Here is a 19,209-nt window from a genome sequence, read left to right on the forward strand (position 1 = left end):
CCTCATTTGCAGTAGCTGTTCTATGATTCCAGAGTCAGATATTATCTCAAGGGCAAAAAAGCTGAACCCATTCAGCTTCATAAGAAGGCACATCACTGCCCTACAACTATCATAAAGCCCTAAAGAATGGCTGCTACTTTTTACAGTGTTATCAACTGTGACAGATAACTTTTAAGGACATTTTTCGGAACCTGGCTTGATGTTTTAAAGGAAACACAATTTAAATAGGTGTACTATACTTTGTAAATCACACTTTGGTCATTTTGTAAATTTACTAAAGCATGAGGTCAGCTGAAGTTAACCTGCGTTCACTTTAAACTTCCAATTCAATGAGGAAAAAGCTCTAAATCTTCAAATTGATAGGATTGCACTTGATAGGATATTTGAATTATGCACTTTGCTTCAGCTCTCATCAAGTCACAGTTTAGTATATCTGGCCCCATGAGTACGATGTTGGGCATGGCTAAATGAATTCAAATTTCTAGACAGGACAGCCTAGATATCTAAACAGGCAAACAAGGGAGCAGTGGATATAAATAAATTTAGGCATGGTTTGATTAGGTTAACTAGTAACAATTAATGTCCAGCTGCATTTTTCAGTTGAAATTCTATTCAATCTGCAAGTTCTAGACTAGCAACAAAACAAGAAACTAGACTACAAACAAAAACTTCTCTCTCAGTACACACAATCTCACAGAGTTCTGATGTTCTTAGACACTCCAGTTCCTTTCTTTTATTTATACAAATTATTATTTATTTTTCCTTATTTATTCATTTGCTTTAAGCACTCTGACGTGACCAGGGCAATTAGTATCTTACAGTATTCAGAATGAAACTTGCCAGCACACGGCAAGATTAAATCATTAATAACTACAGTGAGTTAAAGATAAAATACTGTGGCAGAGGTATGCAGTTCAGGGAGTTTTGATTTTTTAACTGAATTTGAAAAAGAAATATATACCTGGATATTTATAAACAGTTGTAGAAATCTGGTGTTGCATATGCCCCAAACTTTTCAACTTTATCGGATTAATAAAAACAACTTGTGCGGAAAAAAAAAACTTTTCTTTCTTCTGTATTTTATTACAGAAGTATGTCATGTAATTTAAGGTTTGATGAGGTTTTGTAAGTAAAATTCTGTTTCCTCTGCACTCGCTAATAGTCAAGAGAATCTGTAGTTGCACCTTCACATTAAAAATGCATTTCATTTTTTTTCTAAATTATTCACCCCGCCTTTTATCCAGATCATGTCTTTGAAAGGAGGATGAGGATAATAAATGGAATAATTCATGATTTCCCATTAAATATGAAAGTTTCTTTTACAGAGTTTAGAAAGTGAAGTTGTACATAATGTGCAGGACTTCATTAGAACTTTTTTAACCTTTTTATGAGGAATTATTAAATCTCAGTGGCAGCAGTAAGTATGTGATGAAATGCGAAACCCAGTGATTTTCACAGTGGATACACTTATGCCATAGTGTATAGTATAGGAAGACACCGAAAGGTAGAAAAACACAAACCTCAGGAATGGTAGAACAACAAAACACTAAACAAGATAACATTTTTTTAATGTTTTGCAACATATTTTTGAGCATTGATAAAAGATTAATTGAGATATGACTAAATCTTGGAAAGCAATGAGGGGTTTATACAGAGTCGCAGATTTAAGATACCTTCACAAGCAAATTATATGTGAAAATCAAGCCCATTACTGTGCTTTAGGTTTACTATACTTTCAGTTTGCTTATAGTTTTTATAATCATTAGTATGAAATACAACATATATCTAATATTAGAAATCACCTCTATGTATGCTTTAAAGCAAATCAAGAAAACAAAATATTGGTAAAAGGAGTAAAAAAGATGTGGATTAGAGGTAAAAGATTGTTAACTGACAGAAAGGAAAATCATTTACCAATGATTATTGTAAAAAAAAAAAAAAAAGATATATAAACCCAGTATATGAAATAGCAATGGATTACCACATATGATCATTCTATAACATGAGGGTCTATTTAAAAAGATCAAACTATCACGTCTCATGTTTTTCTATAACATGACATTGGGGTATATTTATAAAGTTCGCACTACCCTTTATCATTACTCTACAACATGACAATAGGGTCTGTTTATGTATAAAGGTCACACTACCCCATATTGTTAATTTATAACATGACAATAGGCTGTTCTCATAAAGATCACAATAACCTACACTATTATTATATAAAAGGATGAATTGTTGTCTAATTATAAAGATCACATTACACCATATCATTATTATGAAGCACGGCAATGTGGTCTATTCATAAAGATCACACCACTACATATCATTATTATATAAAATGGCAAAGAGGTCTGTTTATAAAGACTGGTAATTCACAGCAATTCACTCAATTTCACCATTAAATCTATCCTGATGCTTCTTCAAAATTATTAAAATAAAAAAAAATCCCAAGAAAATGGTGAAAAATTGGTGATGTATGAAAAAAATGATTCTGCCTTGATGAGAGTTTTTTGAGATAACTATCACTGGAAAATGACAGTGTGGAGTCATTTTTTTTATAAGCACGAAGAAACAATTATATAAATTATTTAAATCTATCTACAAAAGTAAAGATCACTGAATAGTTTTCCAAATATAGTGAAGTTAAAAAGTTGCCCAGAGCAGCTTTAGAAATAGTCAAAACAAATGGAGTCAATATTTCTCAGGAAATATCGGTTTTTACTCTTTTTTGTAAATCTGAACCAGTTCACTGGCTCTGAATACTTACAAGACCAGCCTTGTCTTTTTATATAATAAATCCTGAAATTAAATAAACTTTACACATATAATTAAAGTCATACAGTTGCAAACCGTAAAACAATAAACCACATAATAATAGCCAGTTTTAGGTATTCAAAAAAGATGTTAAATTTTAACAAACTTACATAGCTGTTTCTTCTTTGGACAACTCTTTAATATTCTTGGGGTACTGATGATCTTTGACACTCCTGTCCCTGATCAGGGGAACCCTGGATTGAAATCAAAACAAGAGAAACAAATGATTAAATGAGAAACGCAACCTACAGAATATTCTGCAATTTTAATGTAAATCGTTTAAAGCTCTATATAAATGGGAACCTCAGATGGAGGGAAGCAGTTTTCCTTTTTCTGTAAAAGAGGACATTTATGACAAACTAAAATGACTTTCATTTTAAAATAGGTATACAGTCAAGTCATATATTTTTACCAATTTTATTTGTTTAATATTACAACTATTTCTGAATATGTGAAAAACATCTATGGACTGATTTTTTTTCGGCAAAGAAAAAAATGTATTACCCTAAAATACCTATCTCCTGCTTTACTTAAAGCATGACTCAACTTTTGTAGCGATAAAACTTTTCCCTCTGGGTAATCTATGTACATTACAGGGATTTTAACAAACTTTGTTGCAGATTCCTACCTTTTGTTATTCTAAAGAAAGCACTGTGTTATGGTCTGTGCTCATGTGGGAAAGGGAGTCTAATGGGAGTGGTTTCATAATTATCAAACAGCTGTGCACCTGCAGAGCACTAATGAGGAAAGTTGCTGGACCTGCATTTCTTTAGACGTGGGTGTATATCACCAAAAATGTTATTTTGGAGATGACTGATATCTGACTTGTATCTTAGTGCAGACATCTGGAAAAATTGGTGAGCCAATTACGCAAGCAGGAAATTATGTTTCGGGGGGGGGCATTTGGTACACATTCTGTGTACAGAACACCTCCAGGTAGCCATATTGCTTTACATTTTCAGAAAGTTACAGCTGCTGCAGATTGGAAAGGAAAGGTAATTCTTAATAATATTCAATCACAATATGAATTGTGTCGCAATTGTATACGTTATATTATTTTTTCTTTATTTGCTATTTTTTTTCACCACAAATATGGAGTTAACCTTTGATAAAATGTTTGTTTTGTTGACAATGCTTTACTGGACTTAAGTTACCAAGTACAAATTTTATGTAAAAATCACACTATTTCAGTGTATAAACTAATATTAACAAAAAAACTTAATAGAGCCTTCTTAAAATAGAATGTATTTGCGTGTTTCACTTAAATCACATATCCACTAAATAATAGGGTTTGGGATAGTGGACAGAGACATACAACTCATTAAATTTATGCCCCTGTAAAATGTTGGTCTATAGTACACATACAATATCATATATCATATCATACTGTAAATGTAACTATCAAAGAAAGGGATCATTGAGGGTTAATCCAGGTTTATGGAAAATGTGTTTATTTTAATCTACCTTCAGGATGAATGCATGCTTAATATAAAAGCAGTTTAGCAGGCTAAAATAAATTGGGAGCGTAAATTCCCACTCTGTCCTCATATGTTGTAAAACTTTGTTTTATAGAAAAGATATACTGAACAAGGAAATTAATGCGTTAAGAACAAAGAAACATTTTTATTTCTTTCTTTTTTTCTCCTCCACAAATGCCACTTGATCTTTTTTAACTCGTGGTCCCCCAAATACAAAAGCAGGTGGAGAGGAGTCAAGAAACGCCGACGGGGTAACAACAAGATCTGCCAACAGAATGCGAAACAGACAGAGGACTTGAATGTGGTACATAACATTTCTTCTTTCCATCTTAGTGCAATAGAGATGAAAGTTTTAAATAAGGGGCTTAATTTTTGCCCAAAAGAAAAAATGGATACATTTAGATTAAAACAGGATTTGTATAGATTCTATAGAAATATAGGTTTAAAGCCTTTTACTCATCTAAACCGTCAATGCACAGTTCAAATCTATTGAAATTGTCCATTTCTAACATGGGGTTAAAAAATAAGAGCACGATTGTGCCCCCTACTAATAGTCCAGCATTAGAACTGTTCATTGATAAAGTTGAGATGGATATAAGGCATTTTTTAGAAGATTGGTCTAGAATAGACCAGAGACAAAACAATTTGAGTCGAGAAGAACATATCGCCCTGTCCTTATTATCCACTAGGAAGGAATTCACAATAAAACCAGCAGATAAGGGTGGTTCCATAGTGGTCATGGACACGGTAAAATACGAAGGGGAAATAAAAAGACAGCTGGCTGATCATAATGTTTAGACACATTTGGATACTAACCCTACTATACGGGTTTTGACTAAAATAAAGAAAGTTGTAAAAAAAGGCCTTGCAGGCAGGAATAATAGATACCAACACGGAAACCTTTCTAATCCCAGAATACCCTATTACACCTATTTTTTTATGTGCTACCTAAGGTGCACAAAGACCCAAATAACCCTCCAGGTCGTCCAATCGTTTCCAGCATTAACTCGGCCACCATGTCTATTGCTAAATATTTAGATAAACATCTTTCCCCTCTGATAGAGAACACCAAATCTTATATTCAGGACACTCAAGATTTTTTGTCTAGGATAGAAGACTTGACTCTTCCATCAGGTGCTATATTAGTAACATGGGATGTAGCCAATTTATATACTGCTATTCCACACACCCTAGGATTAGAAGCCTGCAAGCGATTGCTATATTCATTTAAATTATATGATGACAGACAAATTACATTCCTTTTGGAGTTGCTCACCATAGTATTGGAAGATAATTCCTTCCTTTTTAAAGATGTGTACTACTTGCAACGTACGGGCACAGCGATGGGTTTGAATGTCACCCCCCCATATGCCAATGCTTTTATGAGTATGCTTGAAGAAGCGTTCATTTATCACTGTAAATTATATACAGACAACTGTATCACATGGTTCAGATTTATAGACGATGTGATTGGCATATGGGTGGGCGACCATGATTCATTGTATCTTTTCGATTTTTATTTGAATAATCTAATTCCTGGTTTGAAATTTAATATGTTCACTTCGGATACAGCGGTTCCTTTCCTAGACATTTTGCGTATACAGGACGACCACATAATGGTTGACCTGTATAGAAAATCCACGGATCAAAACCAGCTATTACATTATTCCAGCTTTCACCCTCCGGGGGTATTTAAATCCATACCGAAAAGCCAATTGAAACGTGTATCTAGGATTGGAATTCAGACAGGTGAAAGAGAGAAACAGCTGAGTGAGATGGAAGACAGATTATGTCAAAGAGGATATCCAGATGATATAGTTCAGCAGGAACGTATCAACTTGGATCAAAATAGAGAAAAGAATGTAACCGATAGACTGCCTTTCATCTCACAGTTCCATCCATTCTCTAACAAAATTAATAATATAATTAGAAAACATTGGTCAATATTAAATAAAAATTATCCCACCAATCCTGAATTTTACCACCCCCCTTACCATCACATCGTAGGGGTAGAACGTTACGTGATAGATTGGTCAAATCAGACCAATACAGTACACCCATTGCTCGCACTACATTCTTAGGTCCCCCTAATTATGGGTCCTACCCTTGTCTATCATGTGCCCAATGTATCAGTATAATAAAGAGGAAGAGTTTTTGCCACCCACATAAAGGCTATAATATTAACATTAAAGATTATTTTACATGTCAGTCATCTTATGTTATATACATTATCAAATGCCCATGTGGTTTAATTTATGTGGGAGAAACAACCCAGAAAGTAAAAGATAGAATCGCAAGGCATAAGTACTCGAATCGGGACAAACAGGATAAACTTCCATTATCCTGACATTTTACAAAACAAAAACACACAGTGTCCCAATTAAGATATATGGTCATTGATGGTATACCCATGAATAGACGAGGAGGTGATAGAGAGCTTGTTTTGAAAAAGTGAAGTTTACTGGATTAACCGTTTGGACACGGTACAGCTTAAAGGGTTAAATACTGATTTTGATCATCGTAATTTTCATTTAGATATTATTGTGAAAAGGTGACACTCCGTGTTCATTGTTACATTTCATTATTATCATTATTTTGTTGTTTTTTATAGATACTGTGAAGAGAAAGCTTTTTCCAGGAGGAATGTCTTCTTTATGAAAAAGCTTTTTAGTTATTGCCTTTTTTTTACTTTTTCCTGTCCCCACCCTCCCCCTTTTTGTTTTTTTTACCCTTTTTTTGGTGAAGAAGCAATAGTACATGTTGACATTTGATTGTTCCAACCACATAAAATGAGGAGAAATGATTAGTTAAAAAAACCTGTTACTAAATGTGGGGTAATTAATTCCAGCTTAATCAAATATAGTTAATGAATTTGTGTGTATATATATACCATGTGATGTATGTAACCAGTTGCAGACATACGATTGTGAGAAAGGGCGTTATCTGTGAAAGCCCAAAACATCGCAGCCAGCTGCATCTGGTATCAGTTCGATGTCTTTATAATTCTTTATAGAAATAAATTTCTTGTGCAGCAATCCTGACTCATCGTTTCTACATATCGGTCTGTGGGAGGCACCAGATTGCTAGCACAGCCAAGATCGTTTAGTGCACCTCACCCTGCATATGGTGATATATATATATATATATATATATATAAAACAATAAAAACAGTACATCTCACAAATGAACAGTAGCATCTGTCATAGATTCTGATTACAGAGAATACGTTAGCTCGGTTAACACAAACAGCATTCACTACACAACAGTATGTGATATGGGTAGCGCCGATCCCATGCTCCACCTGTATGCAGTAAAACTTGAAATTCTGAGCCCTACTGTACAAAGGTTTTCTCCTCCCTTAAAAGGCGCCCACAGTTAACCCGATAAGATTGATTAGATCAACAGTCTATCCAGTATAAGGTCTATAGGGGAGAGGCCTGGGGTATCTAGCCAAGGTGACCACAGTTTATCGAACTTCCCAGGGCATCCCCTATGTTGGAAGATATACAGTGCCTTGCAAAAGTATTCACCCCCTTGGCTTTTTACCTATTTTGTTACATTACAGCCTTTAGTTCAATGTTTTTTTTTAGTTAAGTTGGTGATGTAAAATTAGAAAAATAGATACATAAAACTATTTTTCAGAAATAAAAAAATGATAATTGACATGTGCGTATGTAATCACCCCCTTTGTTATGAAGCCCATAAAAAGCTCTGGTGCAACCAATTACCTTCAGAAGTCACATAATTAGTGAAATTATGTCCACCTGTGTGCAAGTCACATTATCTGTCATTACATATACACACCTTTTTGAAAGGCCCCCAGAGGCTGCAACACCTAAGCAAGAGGCACCAATAACCAAACACTGCCATGAAGACCAAGAAACTCTCCAAACAAGTAAGGAACAATGTTGTTGAGAAGTACAAGTCAGGGTTAGGTTATAAAAAATAACCAAATCTTTGATGATCCCTAGGAGCACCATCACATCTATCATAACTAAATAGAAAGAACATGGCACAACAGCAAACCTGCATAGAGATGGCCGCACACCAAAACTCATGGACCGGGCAAGGAGGGCATTAATCACAGAGACCTAAGGTAACCCTGGAGGAGCTGCAGAGTTCCACAGCAGAGACTGGAGTATCTGTACATAGGACGACAATAAGCCGCATGCTCCATAGAGTTGGGCTTTATGGCAGCGTGGCCAGAAGAAAGCCATTAAATGGCATATTTTGAGTTTGCGAAAAGGCATGTGGGAGACTCCCAAAATGTATGGAGGAAGGTGCTCTGGTCTGATGAGACTAAAATTGAACTTTTTGGCCATCAAAGAAAATGCTATGTCTGGTGCAAACCCAACACATCACATCACCCAAAGAACACCATCCACACAGTGAAACATGGTGGTGGCAGCATCATGCTGTGGGGATGTTTATCAGCAGTTGGGACTGGGAAACTGGTCAGAGTTGAGGGAAAAATGGATGGTGCTAAATGCAGGGATAATCTTGAGCAAAACCTGTACCACTCTGTGTGTGATCTGAGGCTAGGATGGAGGTTCACCTTTCAGCAGGACAATGACCTCAAACACACTGCTAAAGCAACACTTGAGTGGTTTAAGGGGAAACAAGTAAATGTTTTGGAATGGCCTAGTCAAAGCCCAGACCTCAATCCAATAGAAAATCTGTGGTCAGAATTAAAGATTAATCTATACTAATTTGCTAGTCCCAGACAATTAATATAAGCGGCACTATTGATAGTGATATAACATGCCCCAATATTCAAAGTGTACAATCAGTGTTATGTGCTGATGTAAATGACACTTATGTATATCACTCTAATCTGTGAATAAACACCTTCAAAAGGAGTCCAAAAATCAGTGATATAACATAACCCAGTGTTCAAAATATAAATGTACTAAAACAATGTAAATGACGCTTATGTGTATCACTTCTAAGTCAAAAAATCTTTCAAAAGTCCATCATATATGAAAAAATTAATAGAAATATATAGAAATGCATCCATAGAAATGTCCATAGGAGAAAACACCGTGAAGAAGTGTGCAAATTGCTGAAAATGTCCACCAAATCAAACGTGCCAGTGATTCCTCTCCCTCTGAATTCAACACTCACCGAATGAATATGCCTCACACTCTCGTGTTTTGGCAAAAGCGCATAAAACACTGTACACTCAAGATCCACGTTCTATCCGATCCAGTGTCATTTCATTCCATATGTAAATAAAAATGTGCACATAGTGTGATACCGTAAAACACAACATTTATTAAACTGTGTAACCTTCAATCATTGCACTCACATTACAAACTTGTAAAATCAAGCCAAAAACAGCACAGCAATCCAACTTTTCAATATTCCTATGTGAACTCCCAGCACCAATGTAAACACGGTCGCAGCGGACCCAAGATCAGGGGAAACCGGCTCTCACCCCACCCGCTGACTCTCGTCTGAATCGCGCAAGGATCCTCCGCTCATGCACGGAAATGAGATGCAGCGTCTCCTCCGTCACTCTCTGCTACTCATGATTAAGTCTGGTATGACGAAACATGTCGGGGCGTGGCTGTACGGCATCCAAACAGTAGCAGAGAGTGATGGAGGAGACGCTGCATCTCATTTCCGTGCATGAGCGGAGGATCCTTGCGCGATTCAGACGAGAGTCAGCGGGTGGGGTGAGAGCCGGTTTCCGCTGATCTTGGGTCCGCCGCGACCGTGTTTACATTGGTGCTGGGAGTTCACATAGGAATATTGAAAAGTTGGATTGCTGTGCTATTTTTGGCTTGATTTTACAAGTTTGTAATGTGAGTGCAATGATTGAAGGTTACACAGTTTAATAAATGTTGTGTTTTACGGTATCACACTATGTGCACATTTTTATTTACATATGGAATGAAATGACACTGGATCGGATAGAACGTGGATCTTGAGTGTACAGTGTTTTATGCGCTTTTGCCAAAACACGAGAGTGTGAGGCATATTCATTCGGTGAGTGTTGAATTCAGAGGGAGAGGAATCACTGGCACGTTTGATTTGGTGGACATTTTCAGCAATTTGCACACTTCTTCACGGTGTTTTCTCCTATGGACATTTCTACGGATGCATTTCTATATATTTCTATTAATTTTTTCATATATGATGGACTTTTGAAAGATTTTTTGATTCAGAAGTGATACACATAAGTGTCATTTACATTGTTTTAGTACATTTATATTTTGAACACTGGGTTATGTTATATCACTGATTTTTGGACTCCTTTTGAAGGTGTTTATTCACAGATTAGAGTGATATACATAAGTGTCGTTTACATCAGCACATAACACTGATTGTACACTTTGAATATTGGGGCATGTTATATCACTATCAATAGCGCCACTTATATTAATTTTCTGGGACTAGCAAATTAGTATAGATTATTTTTATTCACATTTAAAGTGGCAGCTTTGGTTTATATTATTTTCATATAAATTCACATTTTGAATCACACTAAGTGGTGTAGTAGACACTTTTCCTGAGAGCAGTGGTGGGGACTCAAGGAGGGTGCATTTTTTTGGGTACCAGTGATTACACACAGAATTAAAGATTGCTGTTCACAAGCGCAAACCATCCAACTTGAAGGAGCTGGAGCAGTTTTGCAAGGAGGAATGGGCAAAAATCCCAGTGGTAAGATGTGGCAAGCTCATAGAGGCTTATCCAAAGTGACTTGGAGCTGTGATAGCCGCAAAGGGTGGCTCTACAAAGTATTGACTTTAGGGGGGGTGAACAGTTATGCACATTGACTTTTTCTGTTATTTTGTCCTATTTGTTGTTTGCTTCACAATAAAAAAAAAGTCTTCAAAGTTGTGGGCATGTTCTGTAAATTAAATGATGCAAATCCTCAAACAATCCATGTTAATTCCAGGTTGTGAGGCAACAAAACACGAAAAATACCAAGGGGGGGGGGGTGAATACTTTTGCAAGGCACTGTATTTCTCTAAATGTATAGTGTCTCCCATCTGAACAATCCATTCCTTCAACGTTGGAGGGTCAGCCACCTTCCAATGTCTAAGGATTAACTTACGGGCTTGAAACAGGGCTCTAGCTATGGCTTGTTTTGGATTGTCATCCATGGGGATGTCATCCACTATCCCCAATACACATGGTTTCGGGTCTGTTGGTATAGTAACCTGGAAGACTCTACTAATGGTGGACAGGACCCCTGTCCAGAACATGTGTAACTTGTGTATCTTATCTTATGTATCATATATTGTAAAGCGCTGCGTAAACTGTTGGCGCTATATAAATCCTGTATAATAATAATAATAATAACAGATGGATTAGATCCTCATGGTCTCTCAGGCATCTAGGGCAATTTGAGTCCAATCTCACTCCCATCCTAAACAATCTAGCAGGTGTGAAATGAACTCTAAGGGTTATGTACAACTGGGACAGACGTTGAGCTACATTCAGGGAGCAGATTTGTACCACCTGCTGTCAGGGTGCTGACAGCGGGAGAAGGTCTTTCGGACCCAGCATCTGTCAAGGCACTAAAAGGAGAAGGGCTCTAGGACCCAGCGTCCCCAGCAGCACATCACATGGGCCTTTATAAGGAAGTTTATCAGTGCTTGAAGTTGCTGACTGATCTCAGCTTGTTACCTGTGTTCCTGTGATTCCTTGCTCCTGTGTTCCCTAGTTTCTGACCCGGCTTGTTCCCGACCTGTCTGCCTATCTCCAGTTCCTGACCCCGGCTCGTCTCACGGATACCCTCTGCCTGCTTCTCGTGTTTGACCCGGCTTCCACCTGACTTCGTCTGCTCTGCTTTAAACCTGGTTCTGATTTCGGCTTGTGTTGACTACTTCTATTATATCAGTGACTTTACAGACCTGTGTCACCTCACAGGTACCACCTGCCTGCAGACTCTGTTCATCACAACAGCAGCATTCCTGAGCTTTCTGCAAGCAACTTCACAGACGACCATCAGGGGAGTCTTGAACTTAGCTGCAAAGGAAGCCCTCTCTCCATTGACCTCCAGCACCTGGTACGTGATACCTGCAGAGCCTCCTCCCACTGTTCTTCCTCAAAAGTACCTACATCCCTCTCCCACTTACTTGCCGCTCCTAGGGGGAATCCGTATAGGTATACATGGAGAATCATGGAGTAGCATCTGAATATAAAGCCTTTAAGCTGGGACAACTCAGCCATATAGTGGAATACGAGGGTCGGAGACAGAATCCACATGGTACTGCTAGACTGTGCCGCAACCGCATGTTGCAGCTGCATATAGTAAAAAAGCATTGACTGTTGGGGGCGAAATTGCTCCCTTAATGCAGGAAAAGGGCTCAGTTTTCCAGTGGTAAAAATGTGCCGCAGGTGTGTGACCCCATGTCTCCTCCACCGGGCCCCGCACTCCAATGACTGCAGAAAGTGCACATCGTGTTGGAGATTTTCTCTTCCTGATTTACCTGTGGGTGCGTATTCTTGCCATACACTGAGGCAGCTGATTGGAGGAAAGGCACACACCCCTTTCACATCTTATTATAGCACCCACCCTGACACAAAATGCAGGCTGATTTTATCACAGTTGACGGAGAATTTGTCAGAAGTTGTCATGCTGATAACAGAGGAAAGGAGAAGGAGAAAGCCATGGGATTTAGGGCTTTGAAGAGAGATAAGAAAACACTGCAGATGTATGTGCCCAGGTCAGCTTTCATGAATCGGGTTTACATCCACTTTAACTAAAAGAACAATTAAAAAGTCAGACAACATTTTATTTGTGTACCTTATTACTTAAAGTGGAAGATAAGGCACCTTTTATTTAATCCTGTCCGGTCACATGATCCAGCAGCTCCAGCTCCCCTATGTCAGAGAGCAACTGCTGCAGGGTAGAGGAGGGAGCACTGACACCGGGGGGGGTAAAGGTAGCCTATGAATGGCATCATGGCTCCTGGAATTCACAACCCTTATCAAACACTCCCTTATACAGGGAAGTTGGTGCTGCTGCATCATGTGACAGATTACAAAAGGGAATGTACACAGATCTTTTTTATACAGGCTTTGTAGTATAGGTAAGGGGAGGGGGAAGGGATGTGTTTAGGAATAATTATAGTTGGCCTTTACTACCACTTTAACTGCTTGCCGACCAGCTGCCGCAGTTATACTGCGGCAGAATGGCACGGCTGTGCAAATCGCCGTAACGATACGGCTGTGCCTTTATTGGAGGCCGCCGGCCGCTGGTCACCCATGATTGCTCCACAGAGAGACAGAACGGAGAGACAGAATCTGTCAATGTAAACAAACAGATCCCCATTCTCACAGGGGATAGAGAGAGATCATCTGTTCCTAGTGATCAGGAACTGCGATCTCTCTGTACTTCCTGTCAGTCCACTCCACCCCACAGTTAGAAACACCTCCCTAGGAAACACTTAACCCCTTGATTGCCCCCTAGTGTTAACCTCTTTCCTGCCAATGTCATTTATACAGTTATCAGTGGCTATTTTGTGTCAAAAGTGTCCGATCTGTCTGCCGCAATGTCGTAGTCCCGCTAAAAATTGCTGATCACCGCTATTACTAGTAATTAAAAAAAAATATTAATAAAAATGTAATAAAAAATATATCTCCTATTTTGTAGATGCTATAACTTTTGCGCAAACCAATCAATATATGCTTATAGCGATTTTTGTACAAAAATATGTAGAAGAAAACATATTGGCTTAAACTGATGAAGACTTTTTTTTTAAATTTTTTTGGGGATATTTATTAAAGCAAAAAGTAAAAAATTAAAGATCTACAACATTTTCTATGTACGCAAAAGGCTTATTTCTCTCAAATATTGTTCACAAATCTTTCTAAATCTGTGTTAGTGAGCACTTCTCCTTTGCCAAGATAATCCATCCACTTCACAGGTGTTGCATATCGAGATGCTGATTAGACAGCATGATTATTGCACAGGTATGCCTTAGTCTGGCCACAATAAAAGGCCACTCTAAAATGTGCAGTTTTACCACACAGCACAATGCCACAAATGTCGCAAGTTTTGAGGAAGCGTGCAATTGGCATGCTGACTGCAGGAATATCCACCAGAGCTGTTGCCCTTGAATTGAATGTTAATTTCTCTACCATAAGCCGTCTCCAAAGGCGTTTCAGAGAATTTGGCAGTACATCCAACCGGCCTCACAACTGCAGACCACGTATTACCACACCAGCCCAGGACCTCCACATCCAGCATCTTCATCTCCAAGATAGTCTGAGACCAGCCACCTGGACAGCTGTTGCAACAATCGGTTTGCATAACCAAAGACTTTCTGCATAAACTGTCAGAAAGCATCTCAGGGAAGCTCATCTGCATGCTCGTCGTCCTCAATGGGGTCTCGACCTGACTGCACTTCGTCATCGTAACTGACTTGAGTGGGCAAATTCTCACATTCGATGGTGTCTGGCACTTTTGGAGGGGTATTCTCTTTACGGATGAATCCAGGATTTCACTGTACAGGACAGACAGCAGACAGCATGTATGGCGTCGTGTGGGTGAGCGGTTTGTTGATCTCAATGTTGTGGATCGAGTGGCCCATGGTGATGATGGGGTTATGGTATGGGCAGGGGTATGCTATGGATAACGAACACAGGTGTATTTTATTGATGGCATTTTAAATGCACAGAGATACCGTGACGAGATCCTGAGGCCTATTGTTCTGCCATTCATCCACGACCATCACCTGATGTTGCAGCATGATAATGCATGTTGCAAAGATCTGTACACAATTCCTGGAAGCTGAAAACATCCCAGTTCTTGCATGGCCAGCATACTCACCGGACATGTCCCCCGTTGAGCATGTTTGGGATGCTCTGGATCGGCGTATACGAATTTCACACAGCCATTGAAGAGGAATGGACCAACATTCCACAGGCCACAATCATCAACCTAATCTACTCTATGTGAAGGAGATGTGCTGCACTGCGTGAGGCAAATGGTGGTCACACCAGATACTGACTGGTTTTCGGACGACCCCCCAATACAGTAAAACTGCACATTTTAGAGTGGCCTTTTATTGTGGCCAGCCTAAGGCACACCTGTGCAATAATCATGCTGTCTAATCAGGATCTGGATATGCCACACCTGTGAGGTGGATGGATTATCTCGGCAAAGGAGAAGTGCTCACTAACACAGATTTAGACAGATTTGTGAACAATATTTGAGACAAATAAGCCTTTTGTGTACATAGAAAAAGTCGTAGATCTTTAAGTTCAGCTCATGATAAATAGGGGCAAAAGTGTTGCGTTTTTAATTTTATAGCGCAAAAAATAAAAACCGCAGAAGTGATCAAATACCACCAAAAGAAAGCACTATTTGTGAGAAAAAAGGACATCAATCTTGTTTAGGTACAGCGTCGCACGACTTCGAAATTGTCAGTTAAAGCGACGCAGTGCTGTATCGCAAAAAAATGGTCTAGTCATTAAGGGGGTAAATCCTTCCAGGGCTGAAGTGGTTAACTGATGTTGTACGAATATGTATCAGGCAATGGGGGCTAGAAGAGATGATATGTCGGTAGACTTACAGGAGATTGAGAAGGTTCTGGGATTGGTCAGTTCAACAACAGGGATGGGGATTAGCCTTTGAGGGTGGGATTTAATTATGGCTCAGACAGAAATTGAGGATGACATACAGTATGGATCTTGAACCCAAGGGGATTCTGCAGAAATGAATTGAAAGGTGCCTGCACTTTAACGCTTTTATCATGTCACAAATATTTTAAGTCAGGTCAGCTACACTATATAGTGAGACTCCAGCCAAAACTAAAATGTTTAGTTCCCCTCCTTTTATTTTAGGCACTCTGGGGTTAATGCACTAAAACTGGAGAGTGCAGAATTTGGTGCAGCTGTGCATGGTAGCTTCTAACTTCAGCTTGTTCAATTAAGCTTTGGCAAAAAAAAAACTGAACGCTGATTGGTTTCTATGCAGAGGTTCGCCAGATTTTGCACTCTCCAGTTTTAGTAAATCAACCCCTGTGAGTATTTGTTCTCTGAAATTCATTCTGTCTTTGCATTACTTGTCCAAACTATTTTTAGTTTGTGTCAGTCCTGGCAGTGAGCAGCCCTGATTATTAACTGAAATATACTTTAATCCCAAGAACTCTCAAAACCTTTCACCACCACTAAAGTTCAAAAGTGTGAATTTTCAAAGAGCTTAGCTTTACAACCAACCTCTAACTATAGTATCTTAGTACTGGGAATATCGTAGCTCTGACAATATGACTTTTTGTTGACAATGTAAAATCACTTATCATTGTTGTCTTGTCAAAACTTGTCACAGCTTTCCTTCTAAGAAGCAAGCGTCATTTAATTTCATTGCTGTAGTCACCATCTACAGAGATCTTGGGACAAAGCAAACAGTTTGTCACTGCCTCCACTTTTTATTAAAAAGTGTTATAATAGAAGTATCATTTACCAAATTTTTTGTGAACAGCCATATCTTAAAGTGGAACCCCAGGAAAAAACTTTTTGGCCTTTGCACAAACAATATACCTCAAATGATGGTTCTCCTAGGTGTGGATGGTAAAAATCTTGTTAAATACAGCTGTCAGCACCAAACTTCCCCTGCTCAGGCTGAGTGTTGTGGGTCTCATACAGTTAAGGATCCTGTCATTTACCCTCCCTTTTCTCTCCTGCTGTCCATTCACAAAATGCCTTGTAGTCTATTCAAACACTAGAAGGCATTCAGTAAAACGGTAAACAATAGGATCTGCGTTTGTTCATATATAGAATGCCTTGTATTCTGTGTAAAAAATACAATTTCATGATGGACAAGAGCAGAGGAAAGAGAGGGTAAAAGGCAGGAAACTTCAGTGTACAACCTGCAGCTCTTCCAGTGCTGGAAGTTTGGTGCTGGAAGTTTGGTGTTGACAGTAGTATCAGGAATGGATGCAACTAAGATGTTACCTTACACTGCAGCCATCCACTTATAGGATTTGTACACAGTAATGCCCTGTACACACGATTGGACATTGATTGGACATTCCGACAACAAAATCCATGGATTTTTTCCGACGGATGTTGACTCAAACTTGTCTTGCCTACACACAGTCACACAAAAATCTGATCGTTTTGAACACGGTGGCAGAAAACACGTACGTCAGGACTATAAACGGGGCAGTAGCCAATAGCTTTCGTTTCTTAATTTATTCTGAGCATGCCTGGCACTTTGTGCCTCGGATTTGTGTACACACGATCGGAATTTCCGACAACGGATTTTGTTGTCGGAAAATTTTATAGCAAGCTCTCAAACTTTGTGTGTCGGAAATTCCTATGGAAAATGTGTGATGGAGCCTACACACGGTTGGAATTTCTGACAACAAGGTCCTATCACACATTTTCCATCGGAAAATCCTATCGTGTGTACATGGCATTAGAGTTAGAAAATTATACAATGTTCTTTAACATTGTATTAATGTTAACATGTAAATACAGTGCATTGTCCAAAAAAAATCATTATTTTAATCACAATTTCCAAAACAATGCTCACATTCTGCTTTGTAAAATGTTACTGTGGAGATGAAGAACAGCAATAAGGGAACCTAACCACCTCTTAAGTGACTGACAATCAGTCATAATCCATACCTTGTTTACAAGGCCGCCATATTTTCTTATTTAACCACTTGCCTACTGGGCACTTCACCCCCTTCCTGCCAAGGCCAATTTTTTCAGCTTTCATTGCTGTCGCACTTTGAATGATAATTGCCCGGTCATGGAACATTGTACCAAACAAAATTTTTTAAATCACTGATAGGTGGCACTGATAGGCTTCACTGGTGGGCACTGACAGGCAGCACTGACAAGCATCGCTAATGGGCACTGATTGGCAGCACTGATTGGCAGTACTAATGGGTACAGATTGGCAGCACTTGTGGGCACTGCTGGGGCTGCACTGATTATCAGTGTAAATGCTCCCTGTGTGGATTTTGCCAGTTATCGGTTTTCCTCTCCGCACGTGCTGTCAGCGTGAGGTAAGCACTGCCGATAACCAGCAAATCCTGTTTACACCATGATCAGTTGTGATCGGACACAGCTTGTCACATGGTAAAGAGCCGCTGTGATTGGCTCTTTACCCTGATCTGTGATCAAAGATCCCTGCCGATGTGCGGCACATGTGGCATGCGGGCAGCATGATCACAGGAGCATGACCATAGACGCCCTCCAGGCAATATGAGCCCTAGCTGTAGACATCTTTCGGCTATAGCGCAGGCAGGAAGACGTTAACCTCCCTGGCGGTATGATTATTTCAGATTTTTGATGCTCAAAGTGGTACAATGTTTTGCATGGAAATTTGGCGTTTTATATTGTAAGCCTGTAATTGTTAGGAGTAACACACTTAAATCTGTCCAAACAAGAGTCTAGTAGACATCCTGGGTATGATAAAGTTTGAAACACAAAAATCATAAATTATAATATAATAATTAACTATAAATAATTATAACAATAATAATATAATATTAATAATATTATTCAATAATGTAATCAAATCAAAAACTCAAGCTCAAAAAAAAACTCAGGTAGAACGTCAAGCTTCAAAGGAACTCATAGAGGCAAAGCACATTATAATAAGAAGCGACAAGGGTGGAAATGTCGTCCTAATGAACGGTATAATTTATGAGGCTGAAGTAAAGCGTCTCCTGGGGGACACAAATACGTATCGCAGACTTGATAGCAATCCCTTTCCTAGGGTGGTGCGGGAACTGAATGGCAAATTGGATGATGCAGTGGAGGCTGGACTTTTGACGAAACGAGAATATGAACATTTGTTCGTGGATGACTTTAATGTCCCCATCTTCTACTGCATCCCCAAGGTGCAGAAATCCCTTGAAAAGCCACCGGGAAGGCCAGTCGTCTCTGCGATTCGTGGTCCCCTAGATAGGATTGGGAGATATCTTGATTCTTCTTA

General features: G+C 38.9%; 1 protein-coding gene across 5 annotated transcripts in view; it reads right to left on the reverse strand.

Annotated features, from left to right (window-relative positions):
* The window catches only part of TTC29 (tetratricopeptide repeat domain 29), a 416,217-nt gene that overhangs the window by 336,908 nt on the left and 60,100 nt on the right, over positions 1-19,209 (reverse strand). For all 5 annotated transcript variants that reach the window (XM_073604681.1, XM_073604698.1, XM_073604674.1 and 2 more), the window contains one exon: positions 2,928-3,011. In XM_073604681.1, the coding sequence (XP_073460782.1) occupies positions 2,928-3,011 (84 nt within the window). The remainder of the gene's footprint in view (positions 1-2,927; positions 3,012-19,209) is intronic.

The sequence above is a fragment of the Aquarana catesbeiana genome, linkage group LG01, assembly GCF_042186555.1.
Source record: "Aquarana catesbeiana isolate 2022-GZ linkage group LG01, ASM4218655v1, whole genome shotgun sequence".
NCBI classification, from domain to species: Eukaryota; Metazoa; Chordata; class Amphibia; order Anura; family Ranidae; genus Aquarana; species Aquarana catesbeiana.